Here is a 21,192-nt window from a genome sequence, read left to right as displayed (position 1 = left end):
ATAGTATCTTAATCTCCTATAATCCTAATAATATAGATATCTATATAATATATAAATCATCCTATCTATTACTAACCAATAGCTTCTTATTAGATTATCTAATCTACTATTACTTCCCTAAGCCTAGTAAGAGGTACAGTCTTATAGGAATCTATAACCCTAAAATAAGCCCTAAAAAGCCCTGATTACCTATTATAGCAAAAAGCTTGTAAGGAAGAAAATAGGGCCTTAGTCAGCCAAAAAACCTGGGATATTGTAGATATACTATCTAATATAACGCCTATTTCTGGCCGCTGGGTTTTAAGATGAAACCTACTATAAATAGAACGGCCAATAATACTAGCTATATTACTAATAGCGATAATACTATCCGCTATAAGGCTAGATAGGTTATATAAGGTTTTAACTAAAAACTAGGTATTAGCTTCCTAGAAATCTTCTCTACTATATGCTGTACAGAAACGTGGTATATGCTATTACTAATAGCTGTTAACAAAGGCTTATATATATAGCAATATAACGTCAAAAATACGTTTTGTTATGCTGATATTGACACTGATATATATACTATATTACCTATAGGCCTATATAATAAGCCTAAATATAATAATAAATATACAAAACTAAATAAGGCACTCTATAGCTTAAAACAATCCCCTAGATTATAGAATAAGTACCTAAAATCAGTGCTGAATAGCCTATATTTTGAGGTATTTATTTATAATGAAGGGATCTTTATTAACAGGCAAGATGCCTATATACTAATATGTTATATTGACGATATATTAGTCCTATATAAGGACCTAGCCTATATAAAAAGGCTTAATATAAATATAAATAAATATTTCGAATTAGACAAAATAGGCCAAATAACTACCTTTCTAGGTAATAATATATATAAAGACTATAAGGCTAAAAAGCTATATATATCTCAGGCAATATATACTGAAAAGCTATTATCTAAACTCAATATATATAATAATAATAGCTATAAACCCAAAATACTGCCTGGAGAATCAGGCATTAAACTAGCAAAGAATACAACTACTGCTAGTAATACTGATATTAAGTAATATCAATAAGAAATAGGCTCTATCCTATATTTAGCCTTAAAATAAGGCCTGATATAGCTTTTGCTATATCTAATTATATATGCTATATGGCTAATCCTAGTACAGACCATTATAAGGTAATAGCCTATATATAGAGCTATCTATTAAGCTATACCTATTTAGGTCTAGTCTATAACTGCTCTGGCAAAAACCTATATATAAAAGGCTATTATAACTCTGATTAGGGAAATAATATAAATAGCCAAAAATCAACCTCAGGCTATATATTTAGCCTGTCAAATAACCTAGGGCTGACTAATCCTATATTATAGAATAGCTAATTATAAAGAACAGTAGCCCTATCTAGCTATAAGGCTGAATATATAGCCCTGAAAGAAGCTACTAAGGAAGTAATATATCTAAACAATATACTATCCTATTTTAATAAGGCCTTATAATTAGGCTATACTATTAATATACCTATTATATTTATGAATATTATCCTATAATACTCTAACTAAGATCTAGTTAAGATCTAGTTAAGATCTAGCTAAGATCTAGCCAAGATCTAGTTAAGGTATAACTAAAGATAAATATACTATAACCAAGGATAAATTTACCTATTTTAGGTAAATAATCCTAGAACCCCAAGGTCGCCTAAACCTATACTAAAATAGTTCTAATTACCTAAACCTACTCTCTAAATTAGAGAGGTATAGGTAGTAAAATAAATAAGGTCCTATTATAAAAATACTATTAGATATAAATAAGACCCTCTTAGCCAGATATAATACATAATATAATCAGAAGATAATATAAAAAATCAATACAGTAATCAGAATTATCTATAATTAAGTAATCAGATCCTTAATCTTATTGATTACTCAGTAATCAGCTATCTATAATTATTCCTCTTTTATCTATATTCCCCTAAGCCTAGTAAGACCTTAACAGTCTTATAATAATACTAGTATAATAATTTAATATTTATAATTTAAGGATACTATATTAATAGGTTAATATAATTATATACTAAAAATCTATAAAATAACTTACCTATCTTAAAGAAGAAAATAAATAGATATAAAACTAAAGTAGAAGAAAAGACCCTAAATATAAAAGATTAGATAAAGAAATAGTAAAGAAAGAAGAATAAAAAGAAAGAAAAGTTATAAAACTATTATATATATATCTGGCTATTTTATAGAAGTTACTACTATAAATAACTATATAGCTACTAAAAGAGACTAATAATAATAAAGTAGTATTTATAATAAAGAACAAAAGTATCCTTAAGGATAATATAATAATAATATAATATTAATTAAATTTTTATTTATTCTTTAAAATATTAGACTAAAAGAATATATTTAATTAATATATTATTATCTGAAAGCTTACAGTATAGGATAATTACTTTAAAATATAAGGATATAGTTTTACTTAGATAGGGGGAGGATATAATCCTAGAAGTATCTTTAGACCTATTTTAATCACTATATCTGGTGATCCTAGTATATATAAAACCTATAAACCTCTAATAGTAATAAAATATGTCCTTTTGCTCCTGAAATCTTAATAGTTTATAATAGTATAGTATATAAAGATTAGGTTCAGTAGTAGATTAAGACTAATTATAGGCAAAAGAATAAAGTAGTATAGGATTTAAACTAGGTATCACCAGAATCTACTATAACCCGGACCTAGCCTAACCCAACCTAACCCAAAATAGGTTTTAGGTTAAATACCATAGCCTATAATAGGTTTTGGTAAAACCTACTTAGGAACCTAGTAGGTTCTTATTTCAGTATAAATAAGGTAAATATACCAAGCTTTTAAATATAGTATATATTAGTACTGTTTTTAGGCCTTATATATAGGTATTTTAAAATTCTTATTTAATATTATTACTATTCTATATTTAAAAAATATATATTATATATTAAAAGGCCTAAAAGTAGTATATTTAAAAATAAAATAAACTACAGAGCTATATAGTAAAGATAGTGGTATACCCTACTAGGTAATATATATATCTTTATAAAAAGTCTTATTTTTAATAACTTTTTTATTACTATATATACTAGTCCTAAAATATAGATATATAATAATTAATGCTAGATAAAGCTAATTACAAAATATTAAGATCTAAATCCTTCTAGAAAAAAAGATATAGGATTGGTATTCAAATACACTACATAAAAATTATAAAAAGATTATGTAAAAATAGGTCGAAATAGGTCGAAATAATTTACCCATCTATAACCCACTGGGTTGGGTTTTGGGTTGATATCAAACCAAAATGGGTTATAGCGATGTCTAATAGTAGGTTATAGGTACTCTGAATTATCTATAGTCTCTAAAGCTTTTTAAATTTGACTATATTTAATTCTATCTATCCTAGTAAACCTAGTCATTAATATACCTAAAAATTTAGTATAAAATTTCTGTAGGGTAAATACAGCTATAATACAGTTAAATAGAACCTAGTTCTTTATATTTTATACAAATCACATGATAATACTTTTTGCCCTACTTATGGGCAGTCAGGGCATGCCCATGGGTTGCACAGGTCTACTTCTGATTAGGCTGTTAACCTTGAGCAGTATAGTAATAGTAAAGGAGAAAGTAATAGAGGTAATAGTAGTGATTTACTCTATACCTATCTCTCTGTCTCTCTGGCAAGAGCAGTCGCCAGCCATCGCCTCTAAATCTCCATATACTTTTATTTTTCCTCTTTATATACCCTATTAACTTATATACTATGATTCTATAGCCAAATTGGATAACCTCGTTCCTCTACAGTATTAGTGGTAAGTTCGTCTCTGCTAAGATAAAGGTCCTCACAGTCAAAGCTTTCGTTACAGAGTATATTAATATCTAGCCTATCACTGTTAAATCAACAGATACCAACCCTGCAACAATTCAAGTAACACAAAGTATCAAACTGCCTCCTTCAGTTTATACCTTAGCTCCGAGAGAAGCAATATTCCCTCTAAGCCCCTTGCCAACTCCCGAAGAGATATATCCAGACCTAACATCTCCTACCAGATCTCCAACTAGAACTAATAATTTATCATCTTCAGACTCTTCAGACTTACCAGCTTTAATATCCACTGACAGGATAGTTACACTACTCTTTTTCTTGATAAGCTATCCAGTCACTCTCCAGCCATAACCTACAATCTTAATTTTGACTCTTAGCATTACTATCCTGTTGGTCACCTATAGCAGTGGCAGTATAACTCCTATAACCACTGCAGGCTATAAAGGCTATAGTAGATATTACTGTAGAGACTTTGGCTACGATAGTAGATATAGCACATCTGGCTATAGTGGTAGATATAGTATTTTCGGCTATGGTAGTAGCTGTAGCCTCCTCGGCTATAGCAGCGGATATAAGAGTTACAGTAGGAACTCTTGTCCTCTAGAGCAGTATACAGGTAGGTACAACTTTGGTCAGTATAGAGAGAATCCTTAACCATCAGAGCCAGAGTATTCTGAGCTCAAGACAGCTACAAACTGTATCGAATATTACACTGTAACCACTAATACGGCTTATATCAGAACTACATTATATGTAAGGTTAATTTATATGCCAACCATGGGTTACACTGCAAGGGCTATAACTAAAAATATTACAAGAAAATCCGAGGGGGACGTGTGCCCGGCTTCGTTCCTATCCTATACTAACTCCCCCGATAGTATAGACCCCTATCAAGGCTGTAAGCCTTGCATATAGGCAGACAGCCTAAGTACGGTTGGGGTTTTCAATCCTTCCAACCCAGATCCCCGCAAACGTAATCTTAAAAAACATAATGGTGGTTCCCAGCCCTTAAGCTTTGCTATCGGTGTCTAAGTATCCAGTACCGACCCCGGCGACAACCTACTGGTCTGGTGGCGGCCAGTTTCTGGACAAGGCAATTGCTGGAGATCTGGACGCTACCAATCTCATATGCCCCGTTGGCTAAGTAAGACCACTGGCGGCTGCGTGCCGACTGTAACTTCAGTTAGCGATAAGATCATATCTTCGTTGACATCTGCTCGAGGCTCTTCATTGACGGCGCTCAAAAATGCTGGAAAGGCCACGGAGGCTGCTGCAATGGAAAGAGAGATATCCCAACAGAACCCAACAAATAAACACGTTTGTAAGATACTCACCAAGTTGACTTATACATAGCTCTTGACTGACATCAAGTTTCTTTTCAGGGGAGCACAATTGGATTAAAGAGTTTTGGACCAATGCAGGTATTGGGAATGGAGGCCTTACGTGTGAGGAATTCAACAAAGTATTTTTTTAATCCGGGCTATGATGACCACCCTGAAATTTCGGTTTGATTCAGCGAGGAATTACAAATAAAGAGGCCTGAGACTTTGTCGGCATGACCCAAGAAGTGAATGATCAACTAAAGGGACTGGTAAAATCTATTTCCTCATTGGAGGTTTCAGATACTAACTTCCTAAGATTAGAGATAGTGAAACGTTCAACAACTGATATAGGACAGTGAATAAGTTTCAGGACGGAAAGTTCAGGGGAAAAGGGAAATCAAATAGCGTTACAGTGCCTACAATTGACAACGGTAGTGGAAGGAAGAAGCTCAAAACCATGATGAATTTCCTAGCAGATATTGCAATGTCCCGTGATGTCTGGGCTATGGAAGATGTTTGGAACACATGGATGTCTCGAACAATAAGATCTACTCCGCATTATAAGTTTGTCTTTACATATTTATCCTTTAGCCCTATACTGACACATACAAATATTTACGTAGATGAATACAGCAAGAAGAATCATGCAGAAAATATAGATCTCATGCCTAAGACGGGTCTTGCAACAAAATACAAAGATTGGATAGATGATTATATAGAAAAGCAAATGTTCGGCAAAGCTAGAAAAACTGCTATACAGCTCTGGAACAGGATCAACGCTCAATTTGGGAATATCGAAAATGATGCTGATAAGAACGAACAGACCAGGCAGGAACACGATCTCAGGGGTGCTTTCGATTAGCTTGCAGAAAAGTACCGCTTGAAGCCGGGTACGGAGGGTCAACATATATACGACTTTTCTTTCAACTCTCTCACCTAGAAGCACCTAGAGCTCTCATCCAACATAAAGCGAAATCTTAGAAAACGCAGAACTTGTCAAAAGCCACAGCCCACACATACGACTATATCCACCATGATTACGGAGACATCCACATCAATCAGCCCTAGCGGTTCGTCCATTAGTCAATTTCATATCGCAGCTGAGTCATTAACAATCATAGACCCTTTTCCATCTAGGCTCACCTTCTACAATCTCAATTAGATCCCAGCTACTGAAACCAATATTTCATCCTTGTTCAAATAAATATCATAAAAACGCTGGCAATGCTTCACCAACTTCAACTACATAGTCTGCTATACCCAATAGCTTATCTTTTGATACAACGTTCAGCATCAGCGATAGGACATACTCTGGTTATGTCTACACCAACCCTACGGCTCCTAGTAGTGCCGGAGATAGTAGCACTCTATCCTGCAGGGGAGGTGAGGTTCCTTACACCACGTTCAGAGAATGGGAGGTGACTTCTAATGGCAGGAACGGAAATACTAGGGTTCTTCCCATAATCGGGTGCCCTGTTACAGAGGTTACCGCTATGGCAACCTAACGCAGCTCGTCAACAATGATTGTTGAGCAGGTGCACACTGATGGAAAGCCATGCACAAATTCCGACCCGGGCGCCTCAAAACACATGAAGAAATGGCATGGGGAAGATAAAATCGTCTACTTGATGTACTAAGATGAGTCCTAGCTGTAGGGTTTCGGAAACATAGTGTTCAGCGGAGGTTAGAAAATAGATAGACAGGTCTTTCCAAGCACGCTTCCACAATACTTCATGGCCATAAAGTACGTAAGTTTTACTAATCAAACTTTCTTTCTTGGCCTCTAGGTCCTCAACTTTATGAGCCAACTGCTCAATCCGATGTTTTGCCGTCTGTCTCATTTAACATAGCGTGCAGCCAGCATATGATACAGCGCATCTAGCCCAGAGATAAACGTTAGCAACGTATTGGCGAAAGCTCTCAATTTTGCAGGTCTTTGGCAGCGATTAAGCATTAAATACCACATAGTCAGCGATATCATTCAAATTAGTGCTTGTATGGCATCGAACACTTGAGTTTACTTGGCCACGTCCTTTGGGAGTTTTGTTCGGTAAATCTTAATTAGCTAAGTATTATTTCTAAATGTCTTGCATCGGATTTGGGCAACGGCGGCGACTCCGCACATGATGCACATCAAAAGCACAGGCGCTGGAATGCCATTTGGTGTAGCAAGGCTACTTCACACCAGTTGCAGATAAGTGGTTTTTCTTTGAGATTAATGGCGTCAAAGTGGCGCGTAACACACCCGGGATCATGAAACATCTGAAAGCGGGCCTTGTCCGGAAGCCCTTCACTCGCGAAACATTGAAAAAGCATGCCACTGGCCAGCCCAGCGGATGTCGGCGGCTCCCGTCACAGCCGAAGATCCGCTTCATATATTTCTTTCTGGACTTTCGCTGTCCTCGAAAATGATCAATGACTCAAATTGATTTTGTATTTAAATAGGTCAGAATCTGTGCTCGATCTACTCACAGCCCCCTGCGACCCATCCATGGCCGAGAAGGTTATCATTGCCGGCTTAGAACAGCCCTGGCAGAGAGATCAGCTACTTGAAGTGCGCACTGGAAAGGCGAAGCCGGTATTTGGTCTTCCTGTCCAATCTGCCATTTTTAAGTCAGTACGCTACGGCTCGGTCTTAGTGGACAAGCTGGGCTGCCGAGGTGATGAGCATGTCTATGAATTTCACGGTGGGCGCGATAAAGCACTCCTCCAATATTGTTCCCAGCATTATGATGTCTGGCGCCAGGAGCTACCCGGAAGCGCCCATCTATTTCATGTCGGTGGTTTTGGCGAAAATTTAGTGGCTCACGAAGCAAATGAACGCAATACGTGCATTGGAGATGTTGTCCGTATTGGTGCGGTGATCGCACAAGTCAGTTTACCCCGACAGCCATGTTTCAAGCTTAATCATCGGTTTGAGGAGAAAAACATGTCGCGTTTGACACAGGAGCGGTTCCGGACCGGCTGGTACTACCGCATCCTCCGAGAAGGATCTATACAGGCGGGCGACGAGATTGAGCTCCTAGAGCGCCCTTGCCTTCAGTGGACGGTGGCTCGAGTTCAACATTACCTGTATCATGAAAAAGCAAACTTTGAAGTCATGAATGAACTGGCGACGCTTGGATATTTAGGCGAAGAGGTTCGCAACATTTTTAAAAATCGACTGAGTAAGAAATTTGAGAACCAGGAGCAACGACTACTAGGAGACAGTTCAATGGCGATGAATATGTGGTCTGATTATCGGCTAGTAGGGAGGAACTACGAAACTCCTGCAGTGGTGTCATTCACTTTTCAGGCTGTGCGACCGAACGCCTCGCCAGAAGCAGTACAGCCAGGCACGCATGTCCGATTGAAACTGGGTGGACGTCTCATCCGTGCCTATTCGGTGGTTGAAGGAAACCAGAATCGGTTCACTCTGGGAGTAGCTCTCGAGCGTCAGACAAGCCGCGGGGGCTCCCTCTATATACATGAGAATCTCAAGAAAGGCGATGTGGTGACAATCAGTGACTTCGCAGCTACATTTCCTCTTGCTAAAGAGGCTGACCGCCATATCCTCATTGCCGGTGGCATCGGAATTACGGGCTTACTTACGGCTAGTCTCACATTGCAGCAAAGCGGTCAAGCATACCACCTTCATTACGTGGTCAGATCGCCAGATGAAGCACCTTTCAAGTCTTACCTCGATGCCTTGGGGACTAACGTGACAATATACTCAAAGAAAATGGATAAGCCATTTGACGTCTCGGCAGTTCTGCAAAAGGCGGACAGTAATGCACACGTGTACTGCTGCTCAGGAGAAAGGCTGATGAAAGACGTCCGTAATACCGCTAGCAAGATTGGTCTTCCACGAGAGAATATCCACTTTGAATCATTCCAGACGAATAGCACGGGTGATCCTTTTATGGCTCAACTAGCCGATTCAGAGATAATGGTGGAAGTAGCATCGGGTGAAAGTCTCTTGGACGCACTGCGAGAGTCAGGTTTTGATATACCATCCACATGCGAAGCCGGGAACTGCGGCACTTGTCGGGTTGGCGTGCGCAGTGGTCAAATTGAACACCGAGGTACCGGACTCCTCGATAACGAGAAAAATACTGCAATGCTCAGTTGCGTCTCGCGAGGGATTGGGCAGATTATCCTTGATCTATAGAACTTTACTCTTCAACCAATCAGTCTTCATAAATACTTTGGTTATGGAACCAGCATACCAATTTGTCGGACTATCTTCTTCTGAGGGGAACTCAATTAGTGCCGGCAAGTAGCGAGTTAGTCGCCTGTGGATCAGGTTACACTGCTGCAACGGAAAAGGAGTGAATAGAATACTTCTATTTGGTCGTTATTCGAGCCTTATGATCAAACCTAGACAAGCCTTGAGATTTGTCTCTCTGAGCCATTTACAGAGTGAGCGTTCCTTCGTGCAAGATTCGGAGGTCAGAGTATTGACGCAAATGCCACAGGGCCCAGTAAACCCGGTATTCTTCGATCCATGAAGGTGCCATTGCAAAGTTCTTGACCCGACCAGAACTTGGTAGTGACGCAGCCAAATGGATATGAACAGCAGTACAAAAGTTCTGCTGCATTGTAAACAAACAAGCGCAGGCTAGTCGTTGGATCTGTGCTGCGATTCCAATTATTGTTAGCAGCCCTAAGCTGCTTGTTTGCGTATGAAGGCATTCGGTGACTCCTTTGCAGGCCAAATGAGCATGATCTGCGATTAATTGCGCGAGGGTATTTTTGAAAATATGGATGATGTATCCCTTTCGGTGGCTTGGAGGAGAGAAGAGATATTCAATTGCCCTAGGAGCAACCGGGGAGTGATCTGGAGAGTATTGCACGTTAGCAAAACAAGCCACTTACTAGGGACAAGTGTGAATCATATGGGGCTTGGTGAGGGAGGGCCTTGCCTCGGAGTGTGTCAGAGATAGTCCGAAAAGACGTCGAGATGTCACTGTGCAACGTATCCATTCGAAATATCAACCAATCTCTGAGAGCCTCCCATCTTGGATCTAACGCAGGCCGTGCTCTTGCTCCATCAATTCGTTGTTCCAGCAACGAGGCTTCTGGCTGGAGACCTGATGGTTGTAATTCTTCAGGCAGAATGCGGCATAACTTGCCGAATGCAACTTGAGGACACGGGTTTCAGCATGCAGTCGAGTCACTAGTTTCCAGTTGAACATACGATTTTCCATTCTTGGCTCACTTCAACAAACTTTTCCATTAGCTCTCTCTGAGACGAAAAGTCTACTCACATATTAGAGACGCTGAAACACTAGCTAGCGATGATTGAAATGAGCTCACGAAGCTGATGCATAACTTGAGTATCAAATTAAGAGTGCAATTCACTCTGCATGAGAGCGAGATGCCCCCCCCCCCCCCGGCTTGAAGTAAAGCTCTGCTCATCGTCAATTTCCTTACGACACAGAATTTTTAAATAGATCAGCAAAGTGATCAGACATACCTGGCGTAGTATTTGCTCTGCTTGTTCCAATACGCTTCGGAGCTCACAGGCTCTTGCGGGTGTCACAGAATCACGACCTATCAGAGTCCACTGACGAATTGAATCTAGCAGAGCAGGTACTTGTTCCTCGATGAAAACCAAAGCGGGATCCATCCTTCCCTCTGCTGGGACAGATCGACAATATGAACGAAGCTCTCGAACTCCGCTGAGATTCCGGTATTCCTCTGACATTCTGTGTGGCGGATTTCCATAAAGCTCATTGCCAACGCAGAATATTTTGATATCTTTCACTTTATTCTCTTGGTTATTGTTGATTGCTTATACAAGGTATCTCTTTGTTGAGTCGTTTCGTTGGTTCATAAGGAGCGCTCGTCGCCTGGTTATGAAAATTAGAATCCTAGGCATATAGATATCAGTTTGAATAATGTATAGCACGCACTCGTAGTGAAGCTTTTGTATCCTGTCTCTGTGAAATCATCAGTTAGATATTGAATATCAAGGTAGTTTCATTCCTTACTACAAAGAATCTAGAAGAGCACGATCCGCCATTCTCTGGCCCTGTGCTTCCTGCGTTTGGCCCCCGATATGCCTGAACTTGCTCTCCAGCTTATTGATGTCTGCGTTCATACTCTTCATGCGTTTGACAAGAGGACCACTGCCGCGAGCAGACTCTCCCGGTGAGACTTCCTATTAATAAAAGTTAACAAATTTCTGATTTTATCAGCAAGGGGGGGGAGGACTTACATCTGCCCTTGTGCAAACCACCCGTATACGTTTGCTTTCCCCGGCCTTCTCTATAATTTTGAAGATCGATTGATTTGAAACACATCGAAGTATTCCAGTTACAATAAACACTTCATCGCAGGTTCTGGAAAGATACTGTTCCGTAGCGCGTACCCTCGCATGGTTCATATCGTGTAATCCTACCAACAGTGAGCTACATCATATTAGAGGGACACACAGAGAATATTACCTGGTAGGTCCGCAAGCACCAGCCCATTCTTCAGCACTGGCAGCTCGAGGAATACCCTGCAGTCTGTTAGAATTTTTTTATTTCTTTTGCCGTAATGGTGCCACAAACCTGATCAACTTGATGAAAGGCCACAAAGCAGGGGTATTGCTGTCCTCGAGGCTATCTGTCAAACTGTCCAGTGTATCTTTACAGCTCTCCAAGTCATCTGCGACGACAGTATATTGTAGTGAGCTCGATCCTCCGGGCCGGAATGTCAATCGATCCAAGGCCAGCGCTTTCAATCCTTGTAGAATCTCGATTTCCGTTTCCGCTCCGGGTCGCGCGAAAAACTCAATTGTTAAATCTGGCCAGTTGCTGAATTGCCTGGAGGGTTTCATGCGACCTTTTGCCCAAAGCTTCATACTCTGCCCAGCTTTCCCCCGCGACAATATTTCGGTCAGTCGGAATTGCAGCTCGTCGAATGCTTTGCAGAAGCTCTTCGAGGAGACCATTGACTTCGTTCTCGCCCATGAACTCAGCTTCTATAGTATAGGCACGTGGATGCTTTTCATCGATGTATCGATACTCCGTAGGGACGGAAGTACATGCGCTCCCAGAACCACTCTCCATCAAACGTGTTAGAGATATGTGGCCACCCTAAATAGATGAAAGGGAATAATTACCGAGCGTGCGAGACCTCTCTGGTTGACTATAGAATTTATGACAGAGCTTTTGCCTATTCAACGATCAGACCTGTCCCCGTCGGGATATGAAAAGGAGAGCACCAACCAGCTCCGGTTTTACCTATGAATCCAACAATGCGTGTTTCCTGATCCTTGTACTCACTAAGCTTTTTGGCATTGAGATGAATTTCATGTAACCTAGACTCTGGGTCTTGGGACAATGTACACCCAGAAATCGCGCGCGAAAGCTCTCGGATCTGTACTTGGACAGCAGTGAAATTCATCTGGAAATTTTGATCATCGATAGGGTCCGGAGAGAAGAGATCATCTTCAATCATATTCGAACTCTGCACATATTCGTCCACGGGCGATATAACCGAAGAATCCGTATCTCGGGCCTGATTGTTGCATGGCTTGTAGGATGTCCGTTCACACTAACTGTTTCTGCATCAAGGCCTCCATCTTGTAGTCTGAAGCTAGATAGTTCTGTGTGTATAGCAGTCTGAAAGGGTAAAGCTGGCGCATCTCGTGGCATATTACGACTTGGGAACGCTGGGTCGCGGATTCGGAGTCCGAGGAGCTATACTGGGCTCCGAGGGGCCTGCACCTGTGAAGAGACCAGTGTTCGAGGAGGGTTTACCACTATTAGGTGGTCCACTAAAGAGGGAAGTGCGTTGAGCTTGATAGTCATGGTGAGAAAGGCCCAGTGATGACGATCTGGTCCGGTCTAAGTAGGACGTTTCGATATCAGGACTTCTGCTCGGTTGAGGTGTGAAAAATCTCATTTCGGTGCTGGCTGGCCCACTAACGATACTACCAGATGCAGTCTGACTGGAACCTGGTGTGTCTGATCTAGTTGGGACAGTTGTGGACGTTCCGACATTTGGACTCCTGCTCAGCGGAGGCGGGGGCGTGAAGTATCTCGCTCCACTCGTTTGGGGTGTGCCGAAGATGCTAGATGATGCAGTTTGACTATGTTGGTCAGGAGAATGGGATGAAGTTTGGGCATCGAAGCTGGAACCGAAGATGCTGCCGCTTGGGGCAACTGGAGGAGTGAAGAATATCGTGCCGGCACTGGATGATCCACCAAAGATACTACCGGACTCCGTTTGGCTAGTATTGTTAGATAAAGCCGGTGTGGATGACCTGACTCTGTTTGGGGCAGTTGTGTGCAGTCTCACATCGAGTCTGGTCCCTAAGAAGACGCTGTTCAGGTGCGGCGAAGGGCTGGAGACTTTTGTTCCGCTCGTCTATGGTCTATCAACGGTACTAGTAACTGGGGTTTGACTAAATTATCAGAAGGACCGGAAGACGACGATCTTCCTGGGATGGCAGAGGACGTTCGGGCATTGGCGCTGGACCCAAAGAGACTGCTTCTTTGGGAAGGTGAAGGGGCGAAGATTCTCCCACCGGTAGTATGCGGGCCATCAAAGATGCTACCAGAAGTAGCTTGACTAGTAGTATTCTCAGAGAAGCCCGGTGGCGACGATATAGCCGAGACCGATGCAGACGTTCGGACGTTAGTGCTGGACCCGAAGGTATTGCTATTCGGGAGATGCGAGGAGGTGAAGTTTCTCGTGCTACTAGGCAATGGCTCACCAAAGATGCCACCAAGAGGGGTTTGACTGTAAAGATTAGAGGAAGCTGGCGGAGATGATCCAGATGGAGTAGACGAGGGCGTTGAGGCATCGGTTCTGGACCCGAAGAGGCTGCTGCTTTGGGAAGGTGAAGGGGTGAATATTCTTTCGGGCAGGGGCCCGGAGAGAAGGTGAAATTGAAATTGGATGACGGGACTCTCATTCTGTACGACATTTGATCTGGTTCAACTTGATAGTATTTCACGAGCGGCACCTACGGCCTGGTCCGGCTTATAAGAAACTCACCAGGCTCTGAAGTGGGACCCCCGGGCGCGGCATCCACGAGCTAAGAAATGCATTCTACCATCTGCAAGCCGATTTCGAGTCTGCCTTGCCATGTGCACTAGTTTAACCTAGCGTGGAAAGCGCCGATTTATCGGCGCTTAGGCATGGGCTCCTAAATCCATACCCTAGCTGCGATGGTAATAAAAATCGGTTCCGATATCCACGCTAGATAACTTTTCCCAATATTTATATGCTGCAAATCACCTAAAATTATATTCTAATGATGGGAATCTCGGAGTAGAAGACTGCGATAGTCCTGTTACGGCCCCCATCTAGCTCGACTTGATGGTGCGCTAGCGTGCTTCATGATCCCTGCCCTAGCACCACATGCCTGCGTTAGGACCCAATAAGTATATTATACCGTGGATATTTGGCGCCAGAGCTGCATGGTATTTCTGCCGCGCAGAACCCCTCACGAACAGTTAGTCTGCTCATATTGAATGGCTTTTGGCCTTAGCGCCGGAAAACATTATCAAATTTTACTGGATAGAGGTTCTGTATACCAGGACTAACTTTAGAAGACACATGTTGACGTACTAGGACTGCGCTATACTTACGCTATACCGATAATGTTTTTGTCGTATCTGATAGCATGGCATGGCCATTTCTCGTAGGAACAAGATATCCTTGCAGAAAGTAACATTGACCAAGCAAAAAGGAACGGCTCTATAAGCAATCGAAATATCTTACAGATAAGTGGTTCCTGGTGGGATCTTTGGCTCATATTAATATGCTAGTGAATTAGTGCATCCAAGTCTCTTTCAAAAGCTTAAGGTACTTTATTGTCGAGAGTGCTGAAATAAATACAAAGGTACGTAAGTCCAAAGGCTCACATTCAACTTCATCTACCCCCACTGCTTCGTCTCTTTTACATATTGTGGAGTACATTATGCATGGTGATGAATGGCGTTGATGTATACCTTTTCAACTAAGTTGACATTCTACGCATATATCTAAACTAGCTTTGCAATTCAGCCTTATTGTGACGGCTCTAACTAGTCCTTCGTCACCACATACAAGTTTTAATGACATGATACATCATTTAGGCCGAGAAGGATGTTTCGGCACATCAAAGATTGATGTTCAAGCTCTTTACTACCAAGGTAGTATAGCCAATCCAAGGCCCTGATTGGGTACAGCGGAAGAATAGAAACGCCGGGCATGTGGGACTGTCACGTTATTTTTGAATTACACTCCACTTTCACTTCATAGTCAACGGTCCTCTCTAACACATTTCCCTCGTGTCACTAATAATTTAGAATTATATCAAACACACTCCCTTACCTACTCATTGCTCTTTTTTGTGCATCGCTCCGCTTTACAATGTCAGGTATCAATGAAAATGACCTTGATATATCGCAGGTAAGTAGTAAGAGGGTTACTCCCGAGTCTGGGGTACCATATGTCTTTTTATTGCGGGGATATAGCGATACTAGTAATCAGCCCCACCAAGAAAGTACTAATACTGACAATCAATGAATTACAGACACTAGCAGAACTTGCAAAGTATGTTATCTAAAATAATCACCTCAACAATACTCTCGTCTGACAGCATATAGAGGAGAAATGACGGCGTCCGCGCTAGAGCAGCACCTTACCGCTATCGAGAGTAAAGTCGAGGAACTTCTTGCAGGAATTCCGGACGGGGGCCAGGACCAAGACATGTCGCGTTCAAATCCAGACACAAAAGGCCAAGGCCCGGGAGAAAAAGAAAACAAAGGAGACGACATCAGTTCAACCCAGAGTCGTTAGTTGAACAGCACATCCATATCGAATTGTCCGTCGGCTCCCTTTTCAACAACGCCCTTCTCAGTGATGATTCCATCGATCAAATTCGCAGGCGTGATATCAAAAGCAGGGTTCCAGACGTTAATTCCCGGCGCAGCGGTGCAGACAGTTTCCAGGTCCAGGGCCGCACTACCGCTGGCAACATCCTGCTGACGGGGTCCCTTGATACTGGTCACTTCGTTGGATGGGCGTTGTTCAATCACGATGTCCTCGCCGGACTTTGTCGCCAAGTCGATGGTTGTGAGAGGGGCTGCGACGAGGAATTTCACGCCGTGATGTTTTGCTAGAACTGCGAGGCCATAGGTACCAATTTTGTTGGCGGTGTCTCCATTCGCGGCGACTCGGTCTGCGCCCACAACAATGGCATTCACACCTACACTGGTGTTTGCGAGTAGGGCTGCAGCCATGGAATCCGTAATTAAGGTAGCTGGGATATTGTCATGCACAAGTTCGAACGCCGTTAGCCGGGAACCTTGATTATAAGGCCTTGTCTCTGTGCAGTACGCGTGTCGTAGGACGTTTTGCGATGATAGTGACCGGATCACGCCTAGAGCTGTACCGTAGCCCGAGGTGGCAAGAGAGCTGAAACTTTTGGTTAGCACCGGTCGTAGTGGAAGAGTAATCAGTATGCAAGAGGTACTTTACTTACCCAGTGTTGCAGTGTGTCAAAACGGCCACGTTCGGGATGTCTGGTTTCGCAGCATGTTTCATAATCCACTCAGCACCGTTGTAGCCGATCTGCTGGTTGTCTTGAAGATCTTTGCCGAGCATCTCTTCCGCAGCACCGATGAATGCCTTCGTAACATCCTGTCCAGTACTGCCAGGCCGAGCTGCAGCTTCCGCCGTGAGGACTTCCAATTTGCGAGCCGCATCGCTCAGGTTAACGGCGGTGGGTCGACTCGTTAGCAAGTAAGCCAGCTTCTTGTTGATATAATCCTGAGCATCGGCCGGCGCAGTAGGGATATTTCCCGCGGTGCCAAGAGCGTACAATTCAGAGCAGAGCGCAAGCATTGCGACAATGGCAATGGCCGGGGCACCTCGCACCTTCATCGATTTGATTGCCTCCCAGCCATCCTCACTGTTCTGGATAGGTATGTATTTTTCAACGAATGGCAATTGCAATTGATCCAGGATCTCCAGGTGGCCCTGGTTGTATTTGATGGCCTGCAACATGTTTGTGGTAGGCCTGTGATTTAGTCTGTGATTCACTGGAGGGCTGGCTTGTTCCCGAGGTGTTTCCTTTTGCCTTTTTTCCCAAGAGATACTTCTGTATATCTCAATATCTCCTTGCCGCCGTGAGATGGAAAAAAGATCATCTCCACGTGGTGGGGGGCATCCAAGGCTTACCTAACCGACTTTTGCCCCTCACCTGAACAATTCTGCCGCAACGATATTATTTGGGAGATTACACATACGAGATGAAATCAGGCCGCAAGATCTGAGAAAAATTGCATTTCTACTTTGATATTAGAGTTGCAGGGGTCAAGATTGGACGAGAATCGCAAACGAGGCCAAACTAGGGGCGTCTCAAAGTCATTCGATTCGTAAGAGTTATGGTTCGGCTTTCCGCTTTCATCATTGCAATCGAGGCACCCAGGGCACCCAGGAGGTGAGCCTCGAGGCACGTAGAAGAAAAAGGCTTGACCACACCCGGTCATATTCATTGTGCTATGCTCGGGACAAAAAACGCCAAAATCAAGGAAGATCAGAGGTGACATGCTGTATGAGTCGAGTTTGGAGAGCCGGTTCCAACTCAAGCAACGTCGGTGGTATCGTGAGAAAAAGCTTTGGTCCGGCAGAAGAAGAGGAATCGAGAATCGAATCGAATACCGAGTGTCGGTTCCTGAGACCCCGAGACCTCGGGATATAGTGTACACAAGGGCCGCAGAAACGCGAGGACATCCGATGGTTGTTCAGCTTGCGGAAATGTAGAGCACTGGATTGGATTACAAGTCAGTCAAGCCATATATAACGACGAATGCAAGGAGGAGAGGAATCAAACAAACCATTGTTTCCCCGCACAAAGGCATCGCCGTAATTGCGACGAAGCTTCCCGTTCACGAACTCTTCGGTCTTTTCGAGAGCGATGTTCATATAACCGTCAACCGACTGCAGTTCGCCTAGAAAGAAGTTAGAATCAAAGTTTCCACCAGCAGCGGGAAGAGTATATTACCCTTGTAGACGACGCCGGAGTTTAGCTTCACAATGACTGGGGCGCCGATGATCTCACTCAGGAAGGCGGATGGGTCCTTTCCTTCCGAGGAAGAGCCGTTCTCCATGATGTCGTTGTGAGCGTGCCGAGCTGGCTGTGGCTTTTAAATGTTGGAGGACCGGGTTGCGCGACGCGATGAGGGGGCAATTGGCTTGAAGGAGCTTGGAGATTGAAGATTGGCGAGATTGAAGGGTGCCCGCCCGGCGTTGGAGGTACGACGTCACGTGGATCCGCGGAGAGAAATAGCAAACGCGGTTGCTGCCTGAGGCCGACCTGGTTGAGTTCCCAATTGACTACTACTCTCCTTTGTCAATGATCTTATCTCTTGTTTCTCCATGTCAGAGCCGTAACAAACGGTGTCTTGCATGACACCTTCTGGCAGAAATGAAAGGTCTTTTTAAGAAGCCTGAATGGGCTTCTCAAAACACCAACCCTGACTTCTACCGCCGCTCTGGTCAGACATACTCGGACATAATCGCGGCCAACGAAGCAGCTCACAGAAAGACAAAGAGCTCACCGGATGCATCTGATGAAGCGACTACAGGGGAAGTCAGATATTCAAAGAGGTGTCGAACTTCTGAAGAGCCTGAGGAAGAAGTGGGCGTGAAGGAATCTGTTCAGGCCCCCGCTCATCCCGAGTCCAGAGAACAAGAGACACCACCTTCTCCTCAACATCAACACAAAGAACCTGAAAACCCAGCTGTCAAAGAGAACAAATCGCCAAAAATAACACAACCTGCGCGTTCAGGTCAACCCTCACTGAACTCAGATCCTCACCCGGACGAGCTGCAAAATCGACAGTCGCCCGTGGTTGGACAACCGGTTCAGAATGCCCCGGACCATCCGATTGATCTTGATCCGATTGATCTTGATCACCAAGAGGCCGAAGAAACCTCAAACGCACAGCGCAGCCCTGACACAGCTGAAGACCGCCAGTCTTCGGCTCTGCCGACGGCCAGGACCAGGACCAGCCCAGTCGACGATCCCGTCGTGCGAATTCTCATTACCTCTGAAATCCCAAATTCCAACTCATTGATCGTGCATCGCAAAATGTCCCAGGGACTGCGAGACGTGCGCTTGGAATGGTGCAGGCGCCAAGATATTCCCACCGAGGCGCAATCCTCTGTTTACTTCACATGGCGAGGCAGGCGTCTTTTCGACGTTACAACATGCAAGAGTCTCGGAGTGAAAGCCAAGAAGAGCTCTACCAGCTCCACTCATGGAATTTTGGGTATTGGAGATGACACTGTCTCAGAGAATGGAGAACAAGAACTACTACAGATTCACGTTGTCGCAACAAGCGACAACACCGATTTACTTCGCCGACCTGGACCTACCACGTCGGCTGGCCCTGGTGCGGGAAACACAAACACAAGCACAAACAACCCCTCAGAAGCCTCGCCCAACCCTGGAGAAGATCAGCAAAATCAAAATCATCTGTTGAAGTTGATCCTAAGAAGTCCTGACTTGGATGACCTCAAGATCAAAGCTAGGCCGAAGACCCTCGTGTCCAAGTTGATATCGGCGTTCCGAGAAAAACACATGATTGCGAGCGACCAGGATCTGCTGATTCATTTCGATGGAGACCGACTGGACCCGGACACCTCGCTTCAGGAGCACGATATTGACGACCTGGATATGCTGGAGATCCAGGTCAAGCCACGACCTTAGGCACCATGAATTATGGACCTGTGGATTCCCAAAAATCGTCAAATTGGCTTCTATTGGAACTGGAACTCCTTGTGCCCAAAGCTGAGTCACAATGAGATACCCATCTTGAACTTGAGCAATATATCACCCACCATAGTATGACTCGGAGACAGGTCAAATGGAATAATATGAACATTTATTTGAGTATTTTGCGATGCCATTTAGCTAAGTATTGAAATTTATTACTTAACCGAGTATAATTCTTCCAATTGCAGCACATGCATACTAGACTCTTCCTTTTTAATACTATCCTACTACTGATACTCCGCGGCAGTCACCGGCGGGGTACCTTATCGATAAGGGATCACATGACACTATAGTCTCGTGGGGCGTCGTCTTTTTTTCTGCTGCAAATCAACCCCAACAATTAAGACAACGCCATTTACCCAGATCAATCACAATCATGAAGGTCATCACAGCCAATTTCGTGACCTGCGCCGTCAAGGAGTGCAAGACCACCGCCACCTCATTCCCTCTGCACTTCCACGACGCCGAACTCGAGCTTCAAGAAGTTGATTTTCAACCCGAATTCATTCGCAACGTCATTCCTCGGATTGATTGGGAGGGTCTGCGAACCACCGCAAATGAGGTACGTTGCCTCCAATAAATCGAATTGGCGTTGGCGGAGTGTGTGTGTGCTAACGTATGTGTGCAGTTGGGATTCCCCAGTCTCCCAGAAACCAAGCCCGAGGGCGACGCGCTCACCAACGAACAAACGCTGAAAGACCTGCATCGCCTTTTGCTGGAGACTCAGGTTATGGAGGGCAAGTTGGTTTGTGGAACGTGTGGGCATGCATATGCGATTAAGGAGGGTATTGCCAATTTCTTGCTTCCGAGTCACCTGGGTAAGTCGAGCCGAATTCCAATCCAAGAGTTGAATTGAATTCCGCTCTTGTGGATTTTCTATTACTGCAGCATACTGATGGTTCCATAGTCTGAACGCGATCATTGAAAACAATTTTTTTCCGAAACAAAAGGGCAGCACCTCCGCTCCCCCTCCTCCTCCTACTCAATCGATACCCCACTCTTGAATTCCTCGAAGAAACGCCAATTAGCTGCTCAGCCAGCACTTTCAAATACACATATACTACAGACCACAGATAAGATGGCCAGTGCGCCAATGCGCAAAGCAAAAATAGAAAGGAAGCTCTGAAATTTTGGTATTATACATGTTGTTGTAGCGCTTGAAATCACGACCCGACCTTCATTGATACAGGTCTCGAATGCTCCGACCATCAAAAACGCCACCTCCCAGCCCAGAACGCC

At 43.5% G+C, this 21,192-nt stretch overlaps 6 protein-coding genes across 6 annotated transcripts; 3 read left to right on the top strand and 3 right to left on the bottom strand.

Annotated features, from left to right (window-relative positions):
* Positions 1 to 7,692: 7,692 nt before the first annotated feature.
* Positions 7,693 to 9,351, top strand: N7481_011233 (uncharacterized protein; the record flags this gene model as incomplete). The annotated part of the gene is made up of 1 exon (XM_057270452.1): positions 7,693 to 9,351. One exon carries the CDS (start codon positions 7,693 to 7,695, stop codon positions 9,349 to 9,351), a length of 1,659 nt encoding a protein of 552 aa, XP_057117626.1.
* Positions 9,352 to 10,207: 856 nt separating this feature from the next.
* N7481_011232 (uncharacterized protein) lies at positions 10,208 to 12,632 on the bottom strand (the record flags this gene model as incomplete). Its single annotated transcript, XM_057270451.1, has 10 exons — positions 10,208 to 10,324; positions 10,660 to 10,956; positions 10,984 to 11,125; positions 11,180 to 11,346; positions 11,404 to 11,596; positions 11,633 to 11,695; positions 11,741 to 11,995; positions 12,036 to 12,235; positions 12,295 to 12,320; positions 12,401 to 12,632. 10 exons carry the CDS (start codon positions 12,630 to 12,632, stop codon positions 10,208 to 10,210), a joined length of 1,692 nt encoding a protein of 563 aa, XP_057117625.1.
* Positions 12,633 to 15,964: 3,332 nt separating this feature from the next.
* Positions 15,965 to 17,177, bottom strand: N7481_011231 (S-methyl-5-thioribose-1-phosphate isomerase; the record flags this gene model as incomplete). The annotated part of the gene is made up of 2 exons (XM_057270450.1): positions 15,965 to 16,586; positions 16,654 to 17,177. The coding sequence occupies 2 exons, from the start codon at positions 17,175 to 17,177 to the stop codon at positions 15,965 to 15,967; spliced, it is 1,146 nt and encodes a 381-aa protein (XP_057117624.1).
* A 740-nt stretch (positions 17,178 to 17,917) lies between these two features.
* Positions 17,918 to 18,283, bottom strand: N7481_011230 (U4/U6-U5 snRNP complex subunit LSM6; the record flags this gene model as incomplete). The annotated part of the gene is made up of 3 exons (XM_057270449.1): positions 17,918 to 17,940; positions 18,011 to 18,124; positions 18,178 to 18,283. The coding sequence occupies 3 exons, from the start codon at positions 18,281 to 18,283 to the stop codon at positions 17,918 to 17,920; spliced, it is 243 nt and encodes an 80-aa protein (XP_057117623.1).
* Positions 18,284 to 18,600: 317 nt separating this feature from the next.
* On the top strand, positions 18,601 to 19,887 carry N7481_011229 (small ubiquitin-related modifier domain-containing protein; the record flags this gene model as incomplete). Its single annotated transcript, XM_057270448.1, has 1 exon — positions 18,601 to 19,887. The coding sequence occupies one exon, from the start codon at positions 18,601 to 18,603 to the stop codon at positions 19,885 to 19,887; it is 1,287 nt and encodes a 428-aa protein (XP_057117622.1).
* Positions 19,888 to 20,329: 442 nt separating this feature from the next.
* Positions 20,330 to 20,865, top strand: N7481_011228 (RNA methylation protein TRM112; the record flags this gene model as incomplete). Its single annotated transcript, XM_057270447.1, has 3 exons — positions 20,330 to 20,515; positions 20,582 to 20,771; positions 20,861 to 20,865. 3 exons carry the CDS (start codon positions 20,330 to 20,332, stop codon positions 20,863 to 20,865), a joined length of 381 nt encoding a protein of 126 aa, XP_057117621.1.
* Between the last annotated feature and the right edge of the window lie 327 nt (positions 20,866 to 21,192).

This window comes from Penicillium waksmanii (genome assembly GCF_028829765.1).
Source record: "Penicillium waksmanii strain IBT 27052 chromosome Unknown utg000009l:1.0-4314994.0:1.0-4318279.0, whole genome shotgun sequence".
In the NCBI taxonomy this organism is placed as follows: domain Eukaryota; kingdom Fungi; phylum Ascomycota; class Eurotiomycetes; order Eurotiales; family Aspergillaceae; genus Penicillium; species Penicillium waksmanii.
Note: the sequence above shows the minus strand (reverse complement) of the source record. Positions and strands in the feature narration are given on the sequence as shown.